The 22,767-nt window shown below is 37.6% G+C and overlaps 1 protein-coding gene across 1 annotated transcript in view; it reads right to left on the minus strand.

Moving 5' to 3' along the window:
• The window catches only part of dnah9l (dynein, axonemal, heavy polypeptide 9 like), a 64,202-nt gene that overhangs the window by 15,367 nt on the left and 26,068 nt on the right, over positions 1-22,767 (minus strand). Inside the window, exons 34-58 of the mRNA XM_066688023.1 lie at positions 22,670-22,762; positions 21,994-22,188; positions 21,162-21,239; positions 20,687-20,819; positions 20,046-20,173; positions 19,153-19,301; positions 18,584-18,734; positions 17,963-18,094; positions 17,294-17,467; positions 14,695-14,899; positions 13,929-14,094; positions 12,903-13,005; positions 12,305-12,544; positions 11,475-11,636; positions 10,934-11,127; positions 10,504-10,666; positions 9,939-10,062; positions 8,776-8,918; positions 7,194-7,355; positions 4,843-5,076; positions 3,845-3,991; positions 3,252-3,365; positions 3,021-3,164; positions 2,558-2,740; positions 887-988 (exon numbers count right to left, since the gene is read on the minus strand). Of these exons, the coding sequence (XP_066544120.1) occupies positions 887-988; positions 2,558-2,740; positions 3,021-3,164; positions 3,252-3,365; positions 3,845-3,991; positions 4,843-5,076; positions 7,194-7,355; positions 8,776-8,918; positions 9,939-10,062; positions 10,504-10,666; positions 10,934-11,127; positions 11,475-11,636; positions 12,305-12,544; positions 12,903-13,005; positions 13,929-14,094; positions 14,695-14,899; positions 17,294-17,467; positions 17,963-18,094; positions 18,584-18,734; positions 19,153-19,301; positions 20,046-20,173; positions 20,687-20,819; positions 21,162-21,239; positions 21,994-22,188; positions 22,670-22,762 (3,819 nt within the window). The remainder of the gene's footprint in view (positions 1-886; positions 989-2,557; positions 2,741-3,020; positions 3,165-3,251; positions 3,366-3,844; positions 3,992-4,842; positions 5,077-7,193; positions 7,356-8,775; positions 8,919-9,938; positions 10,063-10,503; positions 10,667-10,933; positions 11,128-11,474; positions 11,637-12,304; positions 12,545-12,902; positions 13,006-13,928; positions 14,095-14,694; positions 14,900-17,293; positions 17,468-17,962; positions 18,095-18,583; positions 18,735-19,152; positions 19,302-20,045; positions 20,174-20,686; positions 20,820-21,161; positions 21,240-21,993; positions 22,189-22,669; positions 22,763-22,767) is intronic.

The following is a 22,767-nucleotide window of genomic DNA, read 5'->3' on the forward strand; positions in this document are numbered from 1 at the left end:
TAATTATCTTGCAGTCCTGCTACATAAATGCCCAGCACATTTGTTCTTAATCACCAGCTTCGTTTTAAAACTTGCGTTAGTTTCCATATCAAAGTAGGTTTCAATGTGCAAATAAAATGTTGAAATAAGCCTTTTCTGACTGCTTAAAATTTCCACAAACAGGATTTATGGCTTTACATGCTTAGACATTTTATTTTGTCTCAAAGAAAAAAAAACTTTATTCTTGCATTTCACAGAGGCGAAAGGCATGCACAGCTTTTCTATAGCGGGAGGTGAAGTATATAACCAGTTACCTACTTTACATCTAGGTTATGATTAGTATGGAGGTAATGAAAAAGAGGTATCTATGTAAATAACAGCCATATATAAAATGAAATAAAAGGCTCTCAAGTGGCTCAACAAAACCACCCCTTCAAGTGCACGTTCAGTCCTCTAATCTAGAGATGACCAACACAGCGGCGCCGGGTTTGTGATCTGACAGTGTTGCCTTAGCTCTGCTGTTTATATGCTAGGGGTGGCGGTGTGAAGAGAAGTGGACAGTCAGACAGTGCATGTTACAGAGGACACTTGTATCATAGAAAATAACTGAATACAAAAATAAATATACAGGGGAGTCGAGAAATTACAAAAAAAAAAAAAAAAAAAAAACAAGCATTTTGTTTTCTGTTTTCTATTAGGAGGATACAATTACAATAACTTTTTTCTTCTTTTTTTTACACTTCTCTTTGTATACACACACAGATGTACATCACTGTGTATTAAGTGCTATCCGAATAAAAAAAAACCTGATTGTCCCAAGAACATAAGAATGACTCCAAAATACATCTGAAACAATGTATATGGCAATAGGAAAATGTGTCCGATTATGTGCGAGACTCAGACTCACGGCTAGCTTTTTTCGAATGCTCTCCAGTTTGTCCGCAGCCTCAGCCAGGTCAGCGTTGGCCTGGGTCAGGGCATGGCGCTTCAGCTCCACTTCACAGAACACCTGACACAAAGCACAGACATGCTATATTCACCAACACCTGAGGAGCCCATAAATTATCACACTATAATTGGCAGAAACAAACACAGGGGTACTTCAGTCCCCGGTGAGGGGTGTGTGTGCTGGCGAAGTGTGGTTTCGGGGGTGGGGGGGTTGGATCAGGGTGCTGGCAAAGTGCGATCCAACTTCCCAGTCAGTTGCGGATCGCGTCATTGATCGGGGGAGGGGCGATCAGGAAAAATGGGGCAGGGGAATGAAAAGGGGCAGTGGCTCGCGCCACCCCTGCCCCCCCACCCCTTCATGTCCCTGCTGTAAAGTGTTATAAAATATACACAATAAGTTTGATTCCAGTACCTAATATTAGACAGCCACAACAACCTAATCTATTTATATCTTTAAATGAACACTTTACTAGTGTTCTATAGTGTGAAATTACAAAAGCCCTAGAATGATAATTTACTTCTTAAAAGTATTTTAAAATGTACTATTATAAATACGTTTACTATGCTGTGCATTTACAATAATCGACACAGTTGTTGAGCGATTTGTCAAGTAGCATTTTACTTTCAACATGAATCTGAATTTTCAAGGTATCATGTTATAACAGGGAACATTTTTTGGTTCTCGCCATTTTCATTATCATTTTGAGTGCTACTGAGAGTACAGAAATAAAATCCTCTCCGAATAAAATAAAAAAAAAATACTTAAGTCAAACTTTCTAGAAAGCTTCAAAGCAGCCGAGCATTAAATTAGAGCAATACTTACATACATCTTTTGGTGGTGTCAGCGTGACAGGCATGCAGATTATTGGGAGAAATGGAAAACAGTAATATGCATTGTGACAAAAATGAACAATTATGCAATGTAACGGAAATTAATTATGCTCCAGTAAGATGAATCATGCGTCACGTTATTAATGAGCATGTGCACTTCCGAGTAACTTTTCTATTTACCTGTGATAAATGTGATAATGCTTGTGAAAATCACAATGAAAAATGATCTCGTATAAAGGATTAAATCATGACACTTCAAACCTGGGAGCACTTTACTTATCTCTCCCATTTCAGCACAAAATAAATTGTCTCTGAGGATTTAGCAAATAAAGCTATTGTAGTGAAGAAGAATATACACTTCATTATAAACATTATTTATTGCTAAATATGAAAACAACATAAAAGTGGAATTTTAAAACTAAAGTACTGCAAGATGTCCCTTCTTAGTTGGATGAAGACAAGAAACCAATTCACAGGTGTCTTGATGTGGAAATTGTAAGTGTTAAATGTTGTCATAGGTTTAGTATATAATTACTACTACTGATCTGTACACAATTCAGCAGAGAAAACAGCCACACTGTAGACAGGAATGAGCAATGTCAATGGAGATGGTTGCCCCATGGTCTTGTTCTACTGTGTAGGTCTTTGTTCCAGACCCTCTATGCTTTTAAAGATTAAATACCATTAAATAAATTGAAGGATGCAGTAAACTAAATGTTTTCTCATATTGAGTGTGGACTCCAGTAAGTGTGTGTGAATGATGAAGGTTACGGTGCCGCCCTGTCACAGCACTGTGTACCTCGTGGAAGCGGATAATGTTAATGACCCAGGCGCACAGTCCGGCCGCAGCGGACGACTTCAAGCGCACAAACTCTGGGTTAAACTCGGGGTCGCTCAGGTACTCCTCCTTCACGACCTTTACTGTGGCTTCGGAGATGCGTTCCTTGTCGAAATTAATCAGGGCTTGCAAGAAATCATCAACCTGCCAGATACAGGAAGCAAACAACACCTTCGTAAATGTACGCCTGGAGGTTACATTTGTGCATGTTTTGTGGTACAACTCCGAGATCCAGGGCTCTTGGGCAGTAAGAATCGGATGCTGTACCAAAGATTGTGCTGTCAAACAATTTTACTCTTCTACAATGCAGTTTTGTTGAAAATTAAATGTACCCCCCAGACTGGCAGGAGGAAAATTATCCCCACACAAATCAGCATGAGTAAATTTCACTTATGTAAGTACGCACTAGCTGATGTCCTCTCACCTTATTCATATACATTTTAGCTGCCTTCCAGCTTCGATCCTTTGGTATTCGACCAGGTGGAGCCAGCAGAACCAGCACAGCAGCCAACACGTTGGCCACAATGGCAGGGGGGGTAGGAAATGTTCTCAGCTCGGTCAGGTTTAACTGAGAACACAGTGCAACGTGAGGGACAATGAGTCACCAACTTCAATCGTAAAGACAGCGTGAAGTGGGATGAATCACACAATGTACCCTGTTTAAGGTGTTGAGAGCTGCGTTGGCAGCATTGAGAGCAGGCTCTGCTTTGGCCAGGTCGTCCTCGGACTCGTGCTGCTGCTTGGTCACGTCAGCTTGAATGGTAGCAACCTGTTAGACAGAAGGACATGCTGTAGCCCCCCACACCTTCATCTGACCCGCAGGACTGCCCTGTATCTCTGACAGGTCTGAACACGCTACATTGAATGGAAGTTCAAGAGGAGGGAAGAAGTAAAAACTTGCTTTTTTGTGAGGTATGATGCTTTTGTTTTTTTTAATGTATTTTAATGTATTTTATCAGTGCCAACGAGAGACATCTTGTTCAAATCTGTGCTGCCAATTTATCAAGGTCATTGTATCAATGTATTTCTGTATATCATTTCTTTGTTTTTGTTTTAAGTATTTAAAAATACAATAAAACAATAATAATAAAAACACAACCACCGGTTCTTTCATTAATTTTAGTTGTTGAATTTTATATTTTATATCATCCATGGTGATGATTTAAAGGTTAAATGGATGTTTCAAATGACTTATATACGTTTTCTCCCTTGAAGACAAGCAGGCTGTGAGGAAAGCTGTAAATGTACCCTGTGCTCCTCGGCATCTGCCACAGACTTCTCCTGGTTCAGTTTGTCCGTCTGCTGCCCTATTTTGGCGATGAGAGCCTCGGTGTCCGTGTTCCTCTGGTGCAGCTCCACTTCCTGAGTCGCCAGCTTCGCCTTCAAATCCTCCACCTGAGTAGCCATAATAGCACAGTCTAATTGAACACCAGCGGGGTTTTAATTTAAACAAGTGTCAGGAAGTTGAAAACAAATAAAGCCCTGGGCTTATTCTTTAATGTATTCAATTAATTTGGGTCCTCTGGAGATGTGTGTTTGCACTCATAAAAATACAGAATAATGCCTGAAGATGAATACTGTGAATATGCTCATCTTCCAGAAGATGATTGGAAATTTTCTTCAACAGGTCTTCATTTAATTAAACTTCCTAGTTTTCTCCATCTGCCTTTCGAGCATATTAGCAGGCGTGGGGCTGTATATTTCAAATATCAAAAAATAAATTACATTTTTTTTTTATTTGACATATTTTAAGCCATGAATAAATATATATTTTTTTAATGTTAAACTCAGTGAAGATTAGATTTGAACATCATTTTTTTTTAAATCCACCCCTTTTTAAAGCGCATTAAATTAGTGAAATATTACAGTTATATATCAACCCTGTATGCTGATATAATTAATTGTGTTTTTGATGCCCATAATGTGTATAATATGGTGTCAATGTGTCTGACAAGTGGATTCTGAATGTAATGATTAGCAATTGCAGGATCTTAATGCATTCCCAGAACATTTTTTTCCAGATGCAAAGATAGGGGATGTTATATAAAACAATTTCAATAAGTTTCATGATAGCATTGTAAAGTTCAGAAATATCTGACCACTGACCATTTCTTAAAAAACAAAAACAAACAACAACAACAACAACAACAACAAAAACAGGTTCCAAATCCAGTTCTAATGTCTTGTCATTTGGGGTATTAAAGTCTGCAGCTTGGTATATTTACAATCAAGGATGAAACATTCACCTGGGAAGCTGTCGTCAGCAGTTTCTGAAGCCCATTTTCAAGTCTCTCCATCTTTTGGATCAATTCTCTCCTCTTCTTACCAAGCAGATTGTCGTAGAGTTTCATAAACTCCAGGAAGCTCTTGGGTGTGGTGTAATTATAATGCTTCTCGTTCTGCTGGTACTTTACACTCACTTCATTGACAGTGGTGTGTGCATAAGAAATAAATTCACTTACTGAAGCTTTAACTTCAGGCTAGAAAAATATATAAAGAGAGGGGGAATCAGAAAAATGTCACTACCCTTACTTAAGAAAAATACAAGCTCAAATTCTCCAAGAGTGCGTAATCATGAAGGCAATATGCTTTCTTCTTTACCAAAACCATAGATAATTAAAAAAATCATATTTCACAGACATTAATACAATATTTTATCAGCAGAATTCTATAATTAAAAAAAAACAATATTGATATAAAAAGATCTATATAGAATTACAAAAAACGCCAGATGGGTAGAATATATTGTTTTAAGAGACAGAACTGCATCTTCTTTTCATGTAATTATCTAAAGATGCCTGTTAAGAATTAATTTTGCATTCCTTTGTAATTGTTCTTTAGAATTTCATGTTAATCCCAATTGTGTTTTAAAACCCTACAGCATTTCGTTTCTATTAAAATTAATCTCTTATTATATCGCCTACATTCACCCTTTGCTACTTAATTTTTCATAACAAATCAACTTAATCAAGCTCATTAAGTGTCATTATTAGCCATTTATTGTTATCTTTCCCAGTGCACTCCTGAATGGCAGTCGCTCCCGCCCACCACTGTTCCACTGACACCGTGGGATTAACTACTCCTCGCATCTACACACCAATCTTACACTCCGAGCCACAGAAAAGGGTTTAATTGCATTTTTTATGGTCATTTATGGTCACCAAAGGATAAAAATATTAGCAAAGGAAAAAAACATTTTTTAAGACCTCTAGAAAGGCTGCAAAAGTTTTTTTGAAAAGTTTAATTAATTGTTCTAAATAACACATTTCATATTAGATAAACAATATCATATATGTATGTATGTATGTATGTATGTATGTGTGTGTGTGTGTGTGTGTGTGTATGTAGAACCGCACACTCAAAGACAATGATGTTTAAACAGCCTTTTGGAGACGGGTCCCAAACAAAACTCTTTGACGTGAAGTGCTGCTGAACAAAGTACTGGTGAATTATTCCCTACTTTGCATGGAAAATGTTTTTTCACAGCTGTCAAAATGATGGACAGGCAGAGAATGATAGGACTTGGGTTGTTTGCTTGTACCTGCAAACAATAGCCCAGTAGGAGCCTTGCTGTGTTTGTGAGACGAAGTTTGTCCCATTTTGGAAGATATTAAGTTTGTCTCCGGGACACACATGGCTTCACCAGGGTGCCTGCCCTCATTCATAATAGATGCTAATCTTTTCAGGGCTGACTGATGACAGCACTTCCTGCCCTTCACGGAATTAGACCTCAGTTTTATCAAAGGACTTGAACTGCCTGCTAATTAGAGTAATTTCCTTCATCATGAATTATTTATTTCTATTGTAACTGATCACGGCAACGTTAATGGATTCTGCGGTACCTAGTTTTCACACAGATGCACAAGCTACAGGAACTTTGAAACTCTTTATGGATGCCTCGAGGTTAACTATACCTTGGGGGGAAGAAAAACATTCAGGATTTCAGAAAAAAAATATGCTCCCCATTCTTTTCTCTTAAATATTTTTTTTAATAAACAAGCAACTGCTTTAAATGTCTCTGCACCTTCTTACTAACAGAGAAGGCCACCTACTGGTTTCAAACCACAGCTAGATTGCAGACCATGATTAAAAGTAAGGACTATACTTCTCCTGCTAAGTGAAGGATCTATTGTTTTTTTATTTTCAAAGCTTAGGTAGCAAGGAAAATGCACCTTGCGACGATCTTTAACAGTACTAGAACAGAAATTACCTCTAAGAAAAATGTGTACCTGAAATGCCTTGCATAATAATTGCTGACACTCAAAAATACATTATTCTTTTAAATATAAAACTTGATTGAAGCATGATTTGAAAAGGAATAATTCCCAAACCTTTTTTCCTTTCTTTTTTTACAGACTGACACATTCATTTCTCCTTTCATATAAAGAATGGTGTAGCCTAAATGATGTTTGGGACATTTCTGAATCCTCCACTTTAACACAGATATTTCTGAGATGGATATCTTCCATATTCCCCAAACCTGGCATACATACATTTAGCTTTCTCTAGTATCCAGGACAAAAGTTGCCTAATCAATTTTCTCAATTAAACAATTGCAGGGTTTGTTAACACCATGCACTTATCAATTTCAACTTACATCCAGCCCATCTATTTTCTCAATGAAAGTGCTGCTGACAGATTGCAGTGCCACTTGAGGCCAAGCATGAAACCAGTCGATGGCTGTGCAGTTCACCAGAGCTGGGAACTTCCTCGCTCTGGTTCTCAGAGTGAAGCCGACAGGGGAGAAGCAGAGAACAACCTGGGGAAGTGATGGCGCACAGAGACACATTAGCATAAGCCAAACATTGCGGCTGGGGACATGTTTAGCCAAGACACCACACACAGCAATGTGGTCAGCAGGAACGTCTATCGCAGTGAGGTTTACATTACTGAAGCAACCTTAAACATCACAACAACTGTCAAGCCAGACAACCAAACGTTAATAACACACTAGACAAATGCTACAAAAAAAAAAGATAAAGGAGTCTGGACAGTTTACATGTAGTTTTCACTGCAATGACAAAGCAGTTAAATCAGGGGTGTCTAACCCTGGTCCCAGAGAGCCCCAATCCACTTAAACTTATAGGTCACCCCAAATCACTAATTTCTAAATACTGCGAACACATGGGAGTGATTAATCAATTAAGCAAGCCAAGCAAGGGAATTCTTCCCTCAGGAGGCTGCAGGTATTCAAATAATTGCTCTAATAGTTTCTAAAAGACTGAATTTATCAAACCACCTGCTTCATTGATCAGAATGAAATACTTCCAGGTGCTTATACATTGGTGATAGAAGGGTCACCTCTAAAACCTGCTGGATAGGGGATCTCCAGGACCAGGGTTGGACACCCCCCGAGTTAAATTATCCAGAATATCTGACACTGCTGTGGAGACGGCAGCGACTTGGTTTTCCGTTTTGACCAATCAAACGCTGACTGGTAAATTAAAACATGAATATACACCCGAATGTGCAATCCTGCCTCCTTTGCTGTTATTTCACAGAGAAGTTAAATTTGGAAAACAACTCTGTTGCCTTTAGAAAATACATTATGTGATTTATAGATAAATATCACAATATACATATTGCAACCAAATGGCATTTAGTGTTTGAACCTTCAGGCAGTAATGTTTGTATAACAGGACTTATTATGTTGCAGAATGCAAAGAAAAGTAAGTTAATACAATACTAGCAAATTCTATGCAGGACTAAGTTTTTAGTTTTACTTCATCAACTCAAGGGAAAAAAAACAAAACATGTTCTAATTTCCAATTATACCTACTTAAGCAATTTTACAAAAAATGTTTTGCTTAATTGCATTACTATCTGGGTAGGCGAAGTATGCCGAGCGCAAATGTATAAACAGCGTGAGGGAATTACTAATTAGTCAGAAAGATATATTCTAATAGAATATTAAATAAGTAAATCATATTAGCAGGAGCAGAATAGACAGCTTACTTTAGTTTTCTAATTCCTCTGTATTAGTATATATTGTTTTAGAAATCCTCAATATATTTAATAATAATTTAAAAAAAAGCTATCTTTAATCACAATTTTTGGGGGAATAGAGAAATACTATGAATAGTATACTATTTCACACTCTGCAGTAGTACACGATTTAGCCCACACTTCTGTTCTCTGCATTGGACAGACTCAGCTTTAATGAGCTTTGCAGAACTGACCTTCAGCTGCCGGCGAATCCTGTCAATGAAGAATTGCCAGCAGTTCTCCCTGGTGTCCAGAAGACCTAGTCCTCTCAGCTCCACCCGAATGGAGGAGATGACAGTGTCCACCTCCTCCTCGCTGAACAGATCTGGGATATCCCCTGAGACGCAGTACAGTGCTGTTCAGTTTCAGAGCCGGCACCGGGGCTGCCCTTGTTTCTGCCTAAACAGCCTCTTGTCTGGCTCCAAGATTTTGAAAAACTGAACCACAATAACTAGGCATTTCTCTAGTCATTTCTCCACAATAAACACTTTTTGTGTCAAAATTCATTATGGTTTGTGGAACCGCTACTTTTGGTGTTTGCCTATTTAATGCTACTTTAAAACAAGCTGGGTTGAAAAGGATATAGCATGGGGGAAACTGAATGAGATATGGAGAATAAATATTAATAATAATAATGTATTAGGGGAATTGGAATAGAATGTTTATAGGAGATAAACCCCTTTCTTGGCTGAGTTACGCTTTATGCTTCACGATTTTTGCTGCATAACTAATCATTTTGTTTTAAATTGTGGACTAAATGGTCCCTGTGAAACTGATTTATTTATTTTTCTCAGCAAAAGTACCAAAAGATACACAGAAAGAACAGAACCATTCCTCAATCTGGGAAGCGAAATCTCACTGGTCAAATGAGAGGTATTAGAACCTATGTCTGCACAAACTTCACAGAAATCGAATCTTTATCTTTAAAAGGTTAATCAGCCTTTCATGTTCGGCAGGATGAAGGTTTTTCAAACAGAAAGAACACTTTCTAAAATAACACTTAAACCGTGTTCTTTTGTGTGCCTTTTTCAGGCGAACAATACGAAATTATACTACAAAAAAGGCCTTTCATAATGAACTCTACATTTACTGATTGCAAATAATTATGTTAAGCAGCTTATTTTACTTAGGTTAGGGAAGGTGACTTGAAATCTCCAATATAACTAATATCCCAGGCTGATCCCTAACCCCTGCTGATGATGCCTATTCAAAACTCAAGTGACCTGCACTCATTCAAAATGTTTTATGTCTGAAGTGTTTTCATGATGAGCATGTTTGTCAAAGTTTTAAAGCACCGATCTCTGCTGCTATTATTACAATGCCCTAACCTACATCATTCAGCTAAATTGCACGGTACCTGATGCCAGCATGTCATTAATTAGCACTAGAAAGCGCTCGTCTGGTATCTGAGCATCTGTATGGAGGAAGACGGTCCCGATGTTCTTCACCCCAACCTTCATGTACAGGGCAGCGATGTCACTCTGTGTGCAAAAAAAAAAAAAAAGTGGTAATCACAGCTTCACACCGTGAACTCTCTCAGTGTGGTGAGATTCAGAGCAACTTAACTCACAAGGAAAAGCTTGAGTGTTAGCAGCAGGTTTCCAAAGGGCCAGGCCACAGGACCACACAGAGCACATTTTCAAGTGGAGCGATCACTTCAAGAAACAAGCAACGAGGAGGAGAAGACGCCAAGATCTTACTTTAGGCCTGAGGGTTTGACATGTTTCAAGGGCAAGTTATTGTTAAAGGAGTTCATGCTAATTTAGAAAAGTGGCTTCTAAACTAAAACCAGTGGCCTCTACAATATTGTAAAGTATAGCTTAACAAAATAGAGAAGTAATTCAAATAAATATGTTTTTCAATGCACTGAAATGAGAGCAAGAATGCCATAATATGTTAAGAATTTTGCAGTTACGTCTTACTCGGAGATCATGAATGCCATAGCCCTTGCGAAGAGTTATCTGAAAGACTTCCAACATGCTGAGAAAGGCCGCAAGACGACATAAGCTTTGTTTTCCGCTCCCTCCCACACCTATCAAAAGAGCATTGCCATGCGGTGCCTCCAGAATACGGCTGATTCTGCATCTAAAGGGGTGAAACACAGATTAAAGATTATATATATCCATTTTGGTGCCGTTAAACTGTTTATTTTCAAGTATTCTAAATACTGAAACTAAATGGCACAGTATTACTATGATCTATGAAACTCCAGGTAGCAGCTGCAATTAAGTAATTAGGCCAAGGGTGGGCCTAGATCCAATTAAGTGTATTGTGAGCAGCTGTCTTTTGTCATGTGTCTGCTGTGCCAGTACCCTTGGTAATGCAGTGTATGTTGCAAGGGCATGGACCTACATGTGCTGCATTGCTTCTTCAAAGAGCACAAGGTTCATGACCGCATGTAGTTCATTGTAGTGCTCCAGAGAGTCAGTTAAAGTCTTATGCAGTTTTTCCCAGTCAGACACAGGGAAGTAGCGCGGCTCCCCAACGCCTTGAGCAAAATGGCAATAGATGAGAGGCTGATGAATAAATATATGCTCATCAATGCCCTAAAAAGAAATGAAAGAATATTTTGACACTTGCATTTATTTATTTATGCATTTCATTATTGTGATATTTCTTTAGCGGATATTTTCATGACTAAAAAACATTTTGGAATTTGGAAAAATGAAACTAAGATAGATTAGAAATCATGCAGACTTAGCATGCATTAGCTAAGGTTTGAATTAAGAATGGGAAGCATGCTTTCTGATTAATATTTATAATTTCCTCTGAGGCTTTAAAATCTGTTAAATATGTTATTTCCCTGAAACTTCCAACTCAAAAATCATCTTCAAATACAGAAAAAAAACTGTACAGGTAATTAGCGAATGACAGAGCATATTTTGATCCCTACCTCAAAGTATCTCTTGCCTGTGTCGATCAGGATCTTGTTGAAAAGCTCTACATCTTTCTCTTCCATTAGTTTGTCTGAATACACTCTGGACGATTCGTGAAGCCATAAGTACACTAAATCAATCGGGTATCGTACACATTCTGGTTGAGCAAACAGGATTCCCTGAAACCATAATTCCAGATGACCTTCAGTTTGATTAGACCGTTGGTAAATCAAGTGAGTAAGAACAAGTTTCTCACAGAAAACATATAAAAGTAAAAAGCAAAAAAGGTTACTAATCATGTAACCTGTTTTTCCAAACCTGCTGCAGATTTGTGATCAAAGTTTAACAGATCCTTTCCTCACAGTTAGAAACACAATAGTGGACAGTTGCAGTACATTTCTTATGTTCTGTAACTATATAATATCTGTGAAATGTAATATCCATTTATTATTAGTTTGTTTGCTCATTCAGAAGTCCTCTGAATGTGACAATTAAGCAAGGACTGGATAGCACCAAATAACACCCAGGGCAATAATGATTCAGTTACATTCAGTGGATTCAACACAATGTATGTTTAACCCCTCATTGTCATTCAAAAGCAGAAGCATTGACAGTAATGTATACCCCCGCCGTATGAGGCCTCAAGACCTCAAAATGTCAATCACTATGCAATTACATGGACAGAAAATACAGTCATGTCTTCTTGCATATGTAGTAGGAGCAATAACCTGCCAATCAAAACATGGCTGCCCAAGCTGACATATGTAAACTCTGAAACCAATACCCTGCAGCCAGTGAAGAGCAATGCACCGGCTCACAACAGAAGAACATAAAAAACACACTATACCTGGAAGATGTTTGACAGATCCCTCATATTAAAAATGTAATGGAAGCGAATGGCTGTGGGCAGGAAGTTCTGAGTCATTTTCTGATGCAGGCAGATTGCGGCCTGAATCACAGTGCCGACGGATTTGGTCACACCGTAACTGTATCCACCTTGCTGGAAGTGGGCGCTGAGGATGCTGCTGTACACAGTGGCCAAGGCATCGACCCCCGGGAAATGCACAGCAAACACAGAGAAGTGCCTCTGGAAGTAAGAAAAGTAGAATTAGTTTGAGGGTGAAATATTAACTGATGTGGTATCCCAAAATAAATATGGCCATTACTTTATTGCATCTTTCCCAAAATAAAGTCTCCCAATTGCCCTCTTGAATAAACCAGAGAAATATATTTGTAACCAGTTCAGTCCTCCGGGTGTTTTAAGATTATTGTTTCATTTTATTGGTTGATTTAATGCATAAAAATATAACGAGCAGAGGAAATGAATTAAACATGGATGCTTCAAAAGGTATTCTTTTCTTAGATGTGCACAGATGCATGTAATTACTACTTGAGCTTGTTAAAACTAATTTTTTCTGCCAAAATATTTATGATTTTCTGTTTACCTGAAGTCTTGGATTCACTGAAAAGCTCCCCGCTGCCGGATTCATGCATGTAATGTACTGGCAATTGTGTATTTCTTTCAGTGCCAGCTTCTGTCTGTCATACCTAGACAAAGAGCAGTCATTTTTCATTCAGTGCTGAAATCAGGCTTTACAGGGAACATGTGTTTTTTTGAAAATCCAATGTACTATACATTAGATCTTGTGTTAAGATTAGTGCCTGCATGTTTAAAGCTGCCACCTCTCCAAGGATATGGAGGTTTTATTACCACAGCCATCGTGCATGAAAAACATTAATTTTGCAAAATATACATTATCTCTGTCATTTCGGTTTGCCACCTCCTCTGTTCCTGCCTTGAGGTTGACCTCGTCCTGTCTCCCACATGCTTCTTTCATTAATTTATTGATTTACTTTAGTCAGACAGCTTGAAGACAAGTAACACAATGTGCTGCAATATATAAGGTAATGTGCTAATAGGGTTTATTTATGGACATCTGTATTATGCAGAAAAACGCACAAAAAGCTAACAAATGGGATATAAATAAAATACCAAACAGTACTGTGCCATAAAGGGGAGTGGAAAAAAAAAATGTCATTAGCACAATTATAACAATTAAAGCATTTCTTCAAGGCCTCAAACAAATATAGGCCCAGACCAAAAAAAACTGACCTACCCGCAAATTGCAAATTACAAATAACAAATAACAAACATGTACACAGTAGTGGTTTATTTTATTGTCAGGGACCACTTCCTACTACTTATAAATAAAAACAGTATAGGGTACAGAATTGTAATTTGCAAATTGCAAGTAGGTCAAATGTTTTTATTCTCGGCCTACTACTTATGAATTTGAGTATTTTAATTACATATCTCTGCTGTTTTAGAGTCTCAATGTTTCTTATTCTTCGAATGTTGAGAATGACAATGGGAAGCGAATAGCTTTGTAAACACCCTCATTGTTATACAGAGACAACCAAGAAACCTAGAACATATTGTTTACCACACTGTTAACTGCAAACACACTTACCAGTGGCTGTAATCCAGATGTTGTCGTATAAGAGTGTGGGGCTGCACTGTTCCATAGACATCCACCTCTGGCATGTTAAGATCATCAATGAAATAAATTAGCTTCTTTGTGCCCGGTGGGGCAAAATTTCTTCCAGCTTTTTTTTCTAAAGGCTTTTCAAGCACACCTACAATGAAAAAAAATATTTATAGCCTAATAGCCTAACAATAATAATGCTTTACAAGAAAGGAAAACAATAACAGCTGACACTAAAGATATTCATGTAAACGGCAATTTTTTTCAAAACAATTAATTACATTATTTTTTTTTATTGTCATTAAGCGCCAGTGGGTATGAGGTTTTTTCAATTAATCAGAATAAAAAAAAATATATAGCAATTAAAGATTATTTGTAAACCATTTAACATCCACTTAATGGGATGACTAGTATAGATAAGAAATTTAATCTTTTTAATTTAACATTTTAAAACGTAATATATTGGTTGCCAGTTTTTATTCGGTAAAAGTATACGATTCATTTAGAAAAATAGGAGGAAGACAGTCTGCCATTTGTACACTCATTTTTAGTTAAAATCATTAACAAGAAATGTTCCTCGTTAGAAACTGAATCAAGGATTCATAGTATGCAAGGCATGCAATTAATTTTTTTCACGCAGAATTAACTTCCATATCAGGTATAATGAGAACATTGCTAATAAAGGTTAAAACACATGGGGGGTAACTTCAAACTAGCAACAGCTTTGCTCCTTCAGGAGAGTGCTACTCACGCTGCAACATGGCGGAGGTGGTGTAGTAATTGAAAGGAACCTTGGCCACCATATAATCTTCACACAGCCTGGAAACTTTGTCTGAAACCAGGATTGTTTTCCCCACACCTGCATTCCCAACAAGCATGACTGGTTTGCCTTTCTTCAGCAGCAAATCCACAAAATACGTCAAGCAAATGGTTTCAGCAGAATGAACAAGGACCGTCTGGCAAACAAAAACAAACGTCCCTGTGTGAATTATATTTCATTTGAAGATTTGTTTTTATTTACTTCAATAAATAAATAATGTTCAAATAATATAATACTTTTTTATGGTTTATAATTAAAGAGAATAATTGTATTGTTATTTAATGTTACTCATTCAAATGCATATACTAGCCAAAAAAAAAGTACTATTGACAATAGGAAAATCATTATATTTTATGAACAAGCATTTTAAGGTGGGCGGTTTTAATTTGAACAACATTACCACTGTTCCTTTAGACCCCTCTGTCAATTACTATTTATCCCAATACACAAATCTGATCATATTGGCAAGGGTATTAATTTGAAGGATATAGATTAGGTAAGAACTGCCTATTATCCATTTCAGCACATTGGACACATTAAAAAAACATAAATATTATTGATTAAAAATAAATAATAATGGAAAAATCTGCACAGTGATCGATGTTAGATTAATACAAAGGGAGGTGAGGAGGTATTTATAGGCAGAGAGAGAACTAATTCTCACATGCAGAATGAGGGAAAATAGAAAATACAAGTCCTCAGTGATGACTAATTTAATACAACCAAATGGATGATAAAAATGAAAAGGAAAAAAAGGACAGTTGCAAGTGAAGAGCAGCATCTGCATCTGATTCTGATCAATTTAAAAAAATGGTGTGACAGTTTTTATGCTTATTTTGTAAGTGAGTAAAACACAAATGAGATTTCTCCTGGTAAATGTTATTATAAAGAATGGGCTATATAGAACAACTACAGAACACTCTGCACAAAGATCATTCGGGAAACCGTTTATCAGCTTGAAATGCAATTTTCTGCATTAATACTTCCCAAACTGCTCCCCCCCTACTTCCAGAACAAAACCTCCCTGGCTTATGCTTATCGTATGATGGGTGAAGAACCTCTGTGTTTCAGCGTGGTATGGTCCCGACAACAATACCACTGCCACAAGGAATTTCTTTCCCCTTGCTCTGATAATTTTGACATAAAGCTAACCAGACCCCTGCAGATTTCAACAAGGTTGTCATGAGTAATGTGATGTAGGTGGACACAGACCCAGAAGAGCTCAATCGTAGCTGGAGGATGACATTTTTTGATTTTTAACCATTACAGAGTTTTTATAAAGCTGCAGTCAATTTATTTTATTTATTCTAATGAAGAGCATTAGGACTGGTGTACTGCATGGCACGCATTGATCACATCATTAATCACACTTTGCAGACAGTCGCAAATCAAGTTCGAACAGCAAGTACTGAATCATGGGCAATGAAGCATAAACTCCTTCACAATTTATGATCTTTCAAATTGCATCTTTTCAACCATTAAATTGCAAGATACCATAAATTTTTATCTTCTTCACTTCAGTCACATTATTGATTCTGCCTTGTGAAATATAGAAAAGCAGTAAATTCAGGCAGTTAGACAAAATTGAAGCCTTGTCTTCAGAAAAGAAACTGAATGGCACAAGGAAGGCTGTTAATTTTGCCATTGAGAACAAATACCAGGAACAATAAAATGTAAATGCCCAACAGGGATTTCGAGCACAGGATCACACTGAGCTGTAGTCCTTTGCAACCTTGAATTCTTGACAATTCTTAGTCCTAGTTCACTCTTGTCAAATGCTTAAACCTATCCATGACTGTAATATATTAAACTGCCACTGTTTCGAGAGACAGAGAAAAATATACATTTTGTGAATGCTGAAGAAAAATACAGCCAAAAGGAATGTGTGTTATACAATGTAATTTAGAAAGAAACTGAAAAATTACGTTATTTTAAGTTTTAGTAACCATCTTAAAGTACATCTGGTTTAAATGGGAACATGTTGTATTGAAAATTGTTCCAGATTCAGAAGTTCAGAAAATGACTGTCTACGTATAGTGTGTATGTGCTAATCTACTAATATTTCTATGATCTCAGCCTTTTTATTATTCGTCACAATCTACATCATCCTCTATATTTAAAAATAAAAGGTAACAACAATCTTCTGTAGTTTAATTTGATGACTATGTCAGATAACTACAGCTTTGTATGTTTTGACTGCCAGTGTAAAAACAAGTGTGAAGCTCAACTGAAGCAACAGTAGTCATTAAACTTAACTCTGAATTAATTAAAGACTTTTAATACCTCCCATGATGTCTCTGCATGAAAAAAAACTATTTACAATGGCCATTTTCAGGTGCTATAAAACAGTAGTTATAAATAACATACATTTTTGTATCTTGTTACCCTGGCTGAATGAGTTTTACAAGAAGTGTAAATAGTGTTTCCTCCATTCTCATCTTTATCTCTTTTAGTAGCCAAATAAGCTGTGATCATGAACTGACATTTAAATATTATACACAGACAATGTTCTTCATATAGGAGCAATTACCTGCAAAGGAACATCAGGTTCAAGTTCAAAGGGTGGAGTCTTATCAGCCCAGGGAGCAAATTTCTTTGTGTCTGGGTCAACAAAGTAATCGAACACAGTTCCCTGAGAAGGAAACTTTACTGCCCTCATTTCCTTGGACCACCAGCGGCTGAATTCTGAACGATAATCAATAAGCTAGGAGAAACACACACTTGTTAGAAGGGATTAAATGCATAAACTAACGTGTTTTTACCGCATTGCATAACACTTACTTTGGGCCAACATGGCATATACAATTGAAATTACGCCCAAAACAAATGAGAATTATAATCAGCCAGTGACTGACTAAAATCTTGTAATCTTAATAGATTCCTTTTTAGTGAGCTATTGAGATCATGTTGACCCTGAACAGTCCTGACCAGGCCTTATCAGAAGAAATGGCTGTGTCGATTTCAGACTGCCAGCCAATTTGTCATTCTTCAGAGCCCTTAAGAATACACAGCCCTCTGTCACTGAACAAAGCATAGCTCAGTCATTCCTCGGGTCAGTGAAACTTGACACACCGCACACACGTTTCCAACTAATCCTTCAAAACATATTTATCTTCAGCCAATTTGATGGATAAAATCTTTTCGATGCTTTAAGGCATTGTTTCCAACAGAGGTGACTCCTGTAAGGGAACTCACTCACATGATCCTGGAAGAGGGCCCCACCAAAGGCCCAGACACAGGCGAAGACGAAGTAGATCTCGTAGAGCTCACGTGAGGAGTCAGGGGGGGTGTTGTCGGGGGTCAGCAGACAGTCCAGCAGCGAGCACAGTGTCTGACAGGGAAAACACACACAAGATACTGGCACTGCATAAAAGTCAATAATATATATATTTTTTTTATGCAGAAGTTACAAAACACCACAGGGACTGTTAACATGATATATAGTTTGGACGTTTGATTAAAATTAAAGTTATTTCTAGGGTAATAATGCATTATTGTATTTGTATTTAATATCCATTTCATTAAACTCTATACTCATCCAAACAAGAACAGTGTCGTAATATATTTAAAACTGAATATACATTGCGGTACTGTGACAACATTTTAGAGCGAATTTCAGAAAGTATAGTAATTCTGTACGCTGTAGCACAACAACTTTGAGTGTAAAATGCAGAAACACCCATAACTAATTGAAGAGCTGGAGTAATGAGAACCTTCTTTTAGGGCAAGAAATTCACCTCAAGGAGGCGGCCACAAAAGAAAGACAAAATCCAGGAAATTATGCTTGATGAAACCCGAAAACTAGCTGTGAGCTACTTACCTGCACCATACTGTTTTCAGGAATTGGTGTAATTGTTTTCAGATTACATCTCACTTGCTCCAAGCAGTAAGGAACATACTTGTCAAACAATATAGTCAGATTAGCTCTTTCTGATTGAGCCTGTCGAGTATCAATCCAGCTAGTTACATACCTAAAAAAGAAACATAAGCAGGAATGGTACAGCATGCAGCAAACCTAGTCTGAGGGTACTTAGAGAATATTAGGTTTAACCCTCAATAACTCACAGTATTGCATTACATTAATACTGATGTGCAAGGTTTAGAGTTAAGCAGGTCAGGATTTGTATTTGTGTTTTATGGCTTCTGAGACAACTATGTTAACATCATATTGCATGTTAAGAAATGTCATCTCACCAAGGACAATAAAGCCAGGTACATTACCCGATAGGTTTATCTTCCCTGGTGCGCAGAATACTGAGCTATGGGTGAAGTGTGTGTGAGTGTAACCATTAACTACATATTTACTCTGGTCTAAGCATGCAGTCTTCTACACACATTTTGAACACCGGCTCTTATTTTTCCATTTAGTTGGCTCTTAAACACACGTACGAGCTCCAGCCCAGGTCCTGCTGGTTGACATAAAGGATGCCGGCTCTGGAGACGGTGGCTGGGGTGGCCGCCCTCAGATGGCTGATTTCAAATACCAATCTCATGGAGGAAGTCAGAGATATCCGCTCATTGCTAGCCAGAGTGAGAACCTGAGAGGTTGATAAGAGTTTGTAAGGCCATTACAATTTTCACCACAGAAACAAAATAAATAGTTATCGTTCTTACATAGAGGATCTATTCTATCTTGAGATAGCACTGACATTGTCAACCATTGATTGCTGTGATAACACAGATGGTTAAAATCACAGAGAAGCACTTGAGTCACTTATTATGGAGACAAATGGTTGTATGCAGTTGAGGAGTTAGAATCAGAACAATTTCTCTAACCTTGTTTTCTTCTAGCAAAACATATGTCTATATTAGAACAACACTAAATATAGCTCCAAGCTGCCGTGCTTTGATTAATAAAGATGCCTAAGGACACTTTCTTGTGAATCCATTAAGGAAACCAGATTAAAATAAAGCAACGAGTCCTACTGAACAAAGTAATGAACAAAGTATTGTGATACAGATTGCCAAATGCTGCTACAGATGTTTAAGTAACATTCATATGCTTTTATTTCTGCAGTTAAAATACTGAAACTTTATTTTTTTGGTGGGGGGGGGCAATGATGCATTGTGTGTGGTGGGGAAGAGAGTCATGACCGTGCGATTTTTAAACATAATTTAGGGATTTTGTCTTTGTGTGCACTGTGACATCTGTATAAATATAAACATGCCTTCCAGATTCATAGACCATTAATTTTACAGCATATATCCACCTTGTTGTTGTGTCTACCATAATCAGCTTGGCAAATACATGCATGTCACTTGGAAGCAACAGTTGAGCTCACCTTGTTGTCATCCATGACCGTGTTGAGAGACTCTATCCACATGGGGTCAATATCACCATCCAGCACAATCCACTTGGGCCCGTCATGAGCAATACCGGATAGCTCTCTCATTGTTGAAGAAAACAATCCTGAAATATCAAATGCAGTCATCTGTATACATAATCCATGTGTGCAGAGGCCTTTTTCTTTAAGAGAGCTGAAGAGGCCTGCATTTCACATGAAGAGACTGATAATAGAAAGTATTGCTCGACCTAAAAATACATCGCTTTCATTTCTTGCATTTAAGGATCTTCGACACCTGAAAGTCATTAGCCGACGAAAAGGAAATGCAACTTTTCAGGAAATCTTTCAGCAGACGGCATACTGTACTGAATGGGTTGACACAGACTTAAGAGTATACCGCACAATGAAAACTGATCATAAAACTCTGAAAAGCATCCATTTGGATCATTGAGAAATAGAGCCCCTTTTCCCCATTTATATTTCTTTCAAACACACAGACAGAATGTTATTCAAAGATGAACCTGGAATAGGATCATTTAAAATCAGTAAGGCGTCCCTCCATGGTTGAGATGCACTGCAGTGTGACAGAATAACAAAGCAGGAATAATGCTAAGTGTCTGTGATGCCACCCGTCTTACCGTCTTTCCATTCCCTGGTGGAGGGATGAAGAAACCCAAACAGTTCGTCAGTTGTTACCGCTTTCGGATTCATATCGTTCCAGACTGGTTTTACCTTCATATTTCCATACGTCTTGTGCAGAGTCTTTAAAATCTATAAAGCAAAACATATATCAAACCTATAAAAAGGCTCATAAGATTTGAGATAAAAGTATTTTAGCAATTTTGTTGCCAGTTTCCTCAATTGTATATTACATAGAATTGAAGGCATGCATTTGTGGACACAGTTTTCATAATCCCCCAGGATGTAATAATAAATATTATGTTGGTGATAAAAAGAAAAAAAAAAACTATACATGTCAATCACTCAGGTGAAAATGTAATGGCTGATGTTTGTTTTAAAAAAATCCAATGGCTTTTCCAACTAAGCTGAATGACACAATTCCCATGAAGAAGATAAGGCAGAACATCTTCAATTACAAGATTCTCACTGTACCTGACTTTTGCCAGTCCCCGCACTTCCCACTATAAAGACTGAATGCCGTACTTCCAACAGTTCCTCTAACTGCGTAACCTGCACATCAGGAAAGACGCACAATAGGAGACAATACTGGAGAGCACACTGGGGTTTGATGACTGACAAAATTTCACTTCCTTGCATTATCACTATCTCTAGGCAATATTTTCATTACATTTGTAACCATTAACCAACACAACTACACAGCTTGTGAAAGACTAAACATAACTTAACAACAATGCATATGTTTTACATATCAAAGCATTAAGTGTTAAAATCTAAAATGTGTCACATATCTCCTGTATGATCATTTTCTTGGAAATTAATTCCTTTTAGCTTTTGCCACTTTGAACAGGAGATATTTCATGAACTCTTTGGTGCAGTTATAGCAGCACGAGCACATGAGATTGTTTTCAACAGCAAATGAAACACTGTTCCATAGAAAATGAACTGAAGAGTATGCTCCTGTAATGGTACAATTTTCCTGTTTCTTGTGTCAGTGCATTGTCCTAATGATAACTGCTGAAAATATAATTATAGTATAAATAGAAGGGAGGTCAAGCCCTCAGTGACTGCTGCTCACAGAGGACTGAGCTGGTTCTTTCCCTTTCGAGGGTTTACTTTGCGTCCCTCCATGTGCGTAACTTCACAGAATAAAATAACTAAACCAGTACCACATGAGGAGGGTTTATGTTTGTAGCTAAGGGCTGAAAAGACATTAGCCATATGTTGTTGCTGATGGCATCAAACAGTGAACATTAAAGCCTCCATCCGATACACAACAAACTAAGCAGAAAGTCGTTATGCCCACCTTCAGGATGAAGTTCTCCTCTGGCTGCAGGTGGAGCTCAGCAATGGACTGGCGCACCATCTGTTCCAGAGAGGGGTCTCTCTTTCGGGGTACATCCAGCAGAGGAAACAGGTCACTTATCAGGCCCAGGAAGATGGGCACGTCGTTTGTGACTATCTTCGGAAGGTTGAAATCACGGAGGGCACGCATCAGAACCTGAAAAGAGGGGGGGGACCACGTCTGAAATGTAATGCTACAAAAACAAACCGTAACCAAAGGCATAAAATGAACAAACATTATGATCTACCATACTTCAACAATTACAACCCATATGGCTTGTTAAACTCAATCTGCTAGCTTATCCAACATAGCCTAACAAAACCAAGTGCTTTTTTATGCACAACAGATTTGTCGAAGGTTGACAATGATGTGTATGAGTATGATTTGGGTAAAAAATTTGTGTTTATTTTTTTTATTTTCTTTTGTTATTTGTGATACGTATAATTTTATCACTTACATTAATATAAACGTAATGTTTATTTATTTTGTGGGATAGGAGATAAAAAAAACAAAAAACAAACACACATACATGCACAGATTTAACTGTCATGGAAATTAAGCCAGATCTGAAAAGCCAGATCTACACTGTTGTAAAAGAAATTACCAACCTGTCTTTAACTGAAACTATGTACTGTACCTGGTCTTCAGGCCTGCTCCTATCTTCTCTCTTAAGGGACCCAGCAACCACCAGTACTGACTTTATAGCTCTGAGGCCCCAGTCATAGTGATCCTGAT

Source organism: Amia ocellicauda, chromosome 16 (genome assembly GCF_036373705.1).
Source record: "Amia ocellicauda isolate fAmiCal2 chromosome 16, fAmiCal2.hap1, whole genome shotgun sequence".
NCBI lineage: Eukaryota > Metazoa > Chordata > Actinopteri > Amiiformes > Amiidae > Amia > Amia ocellicauda.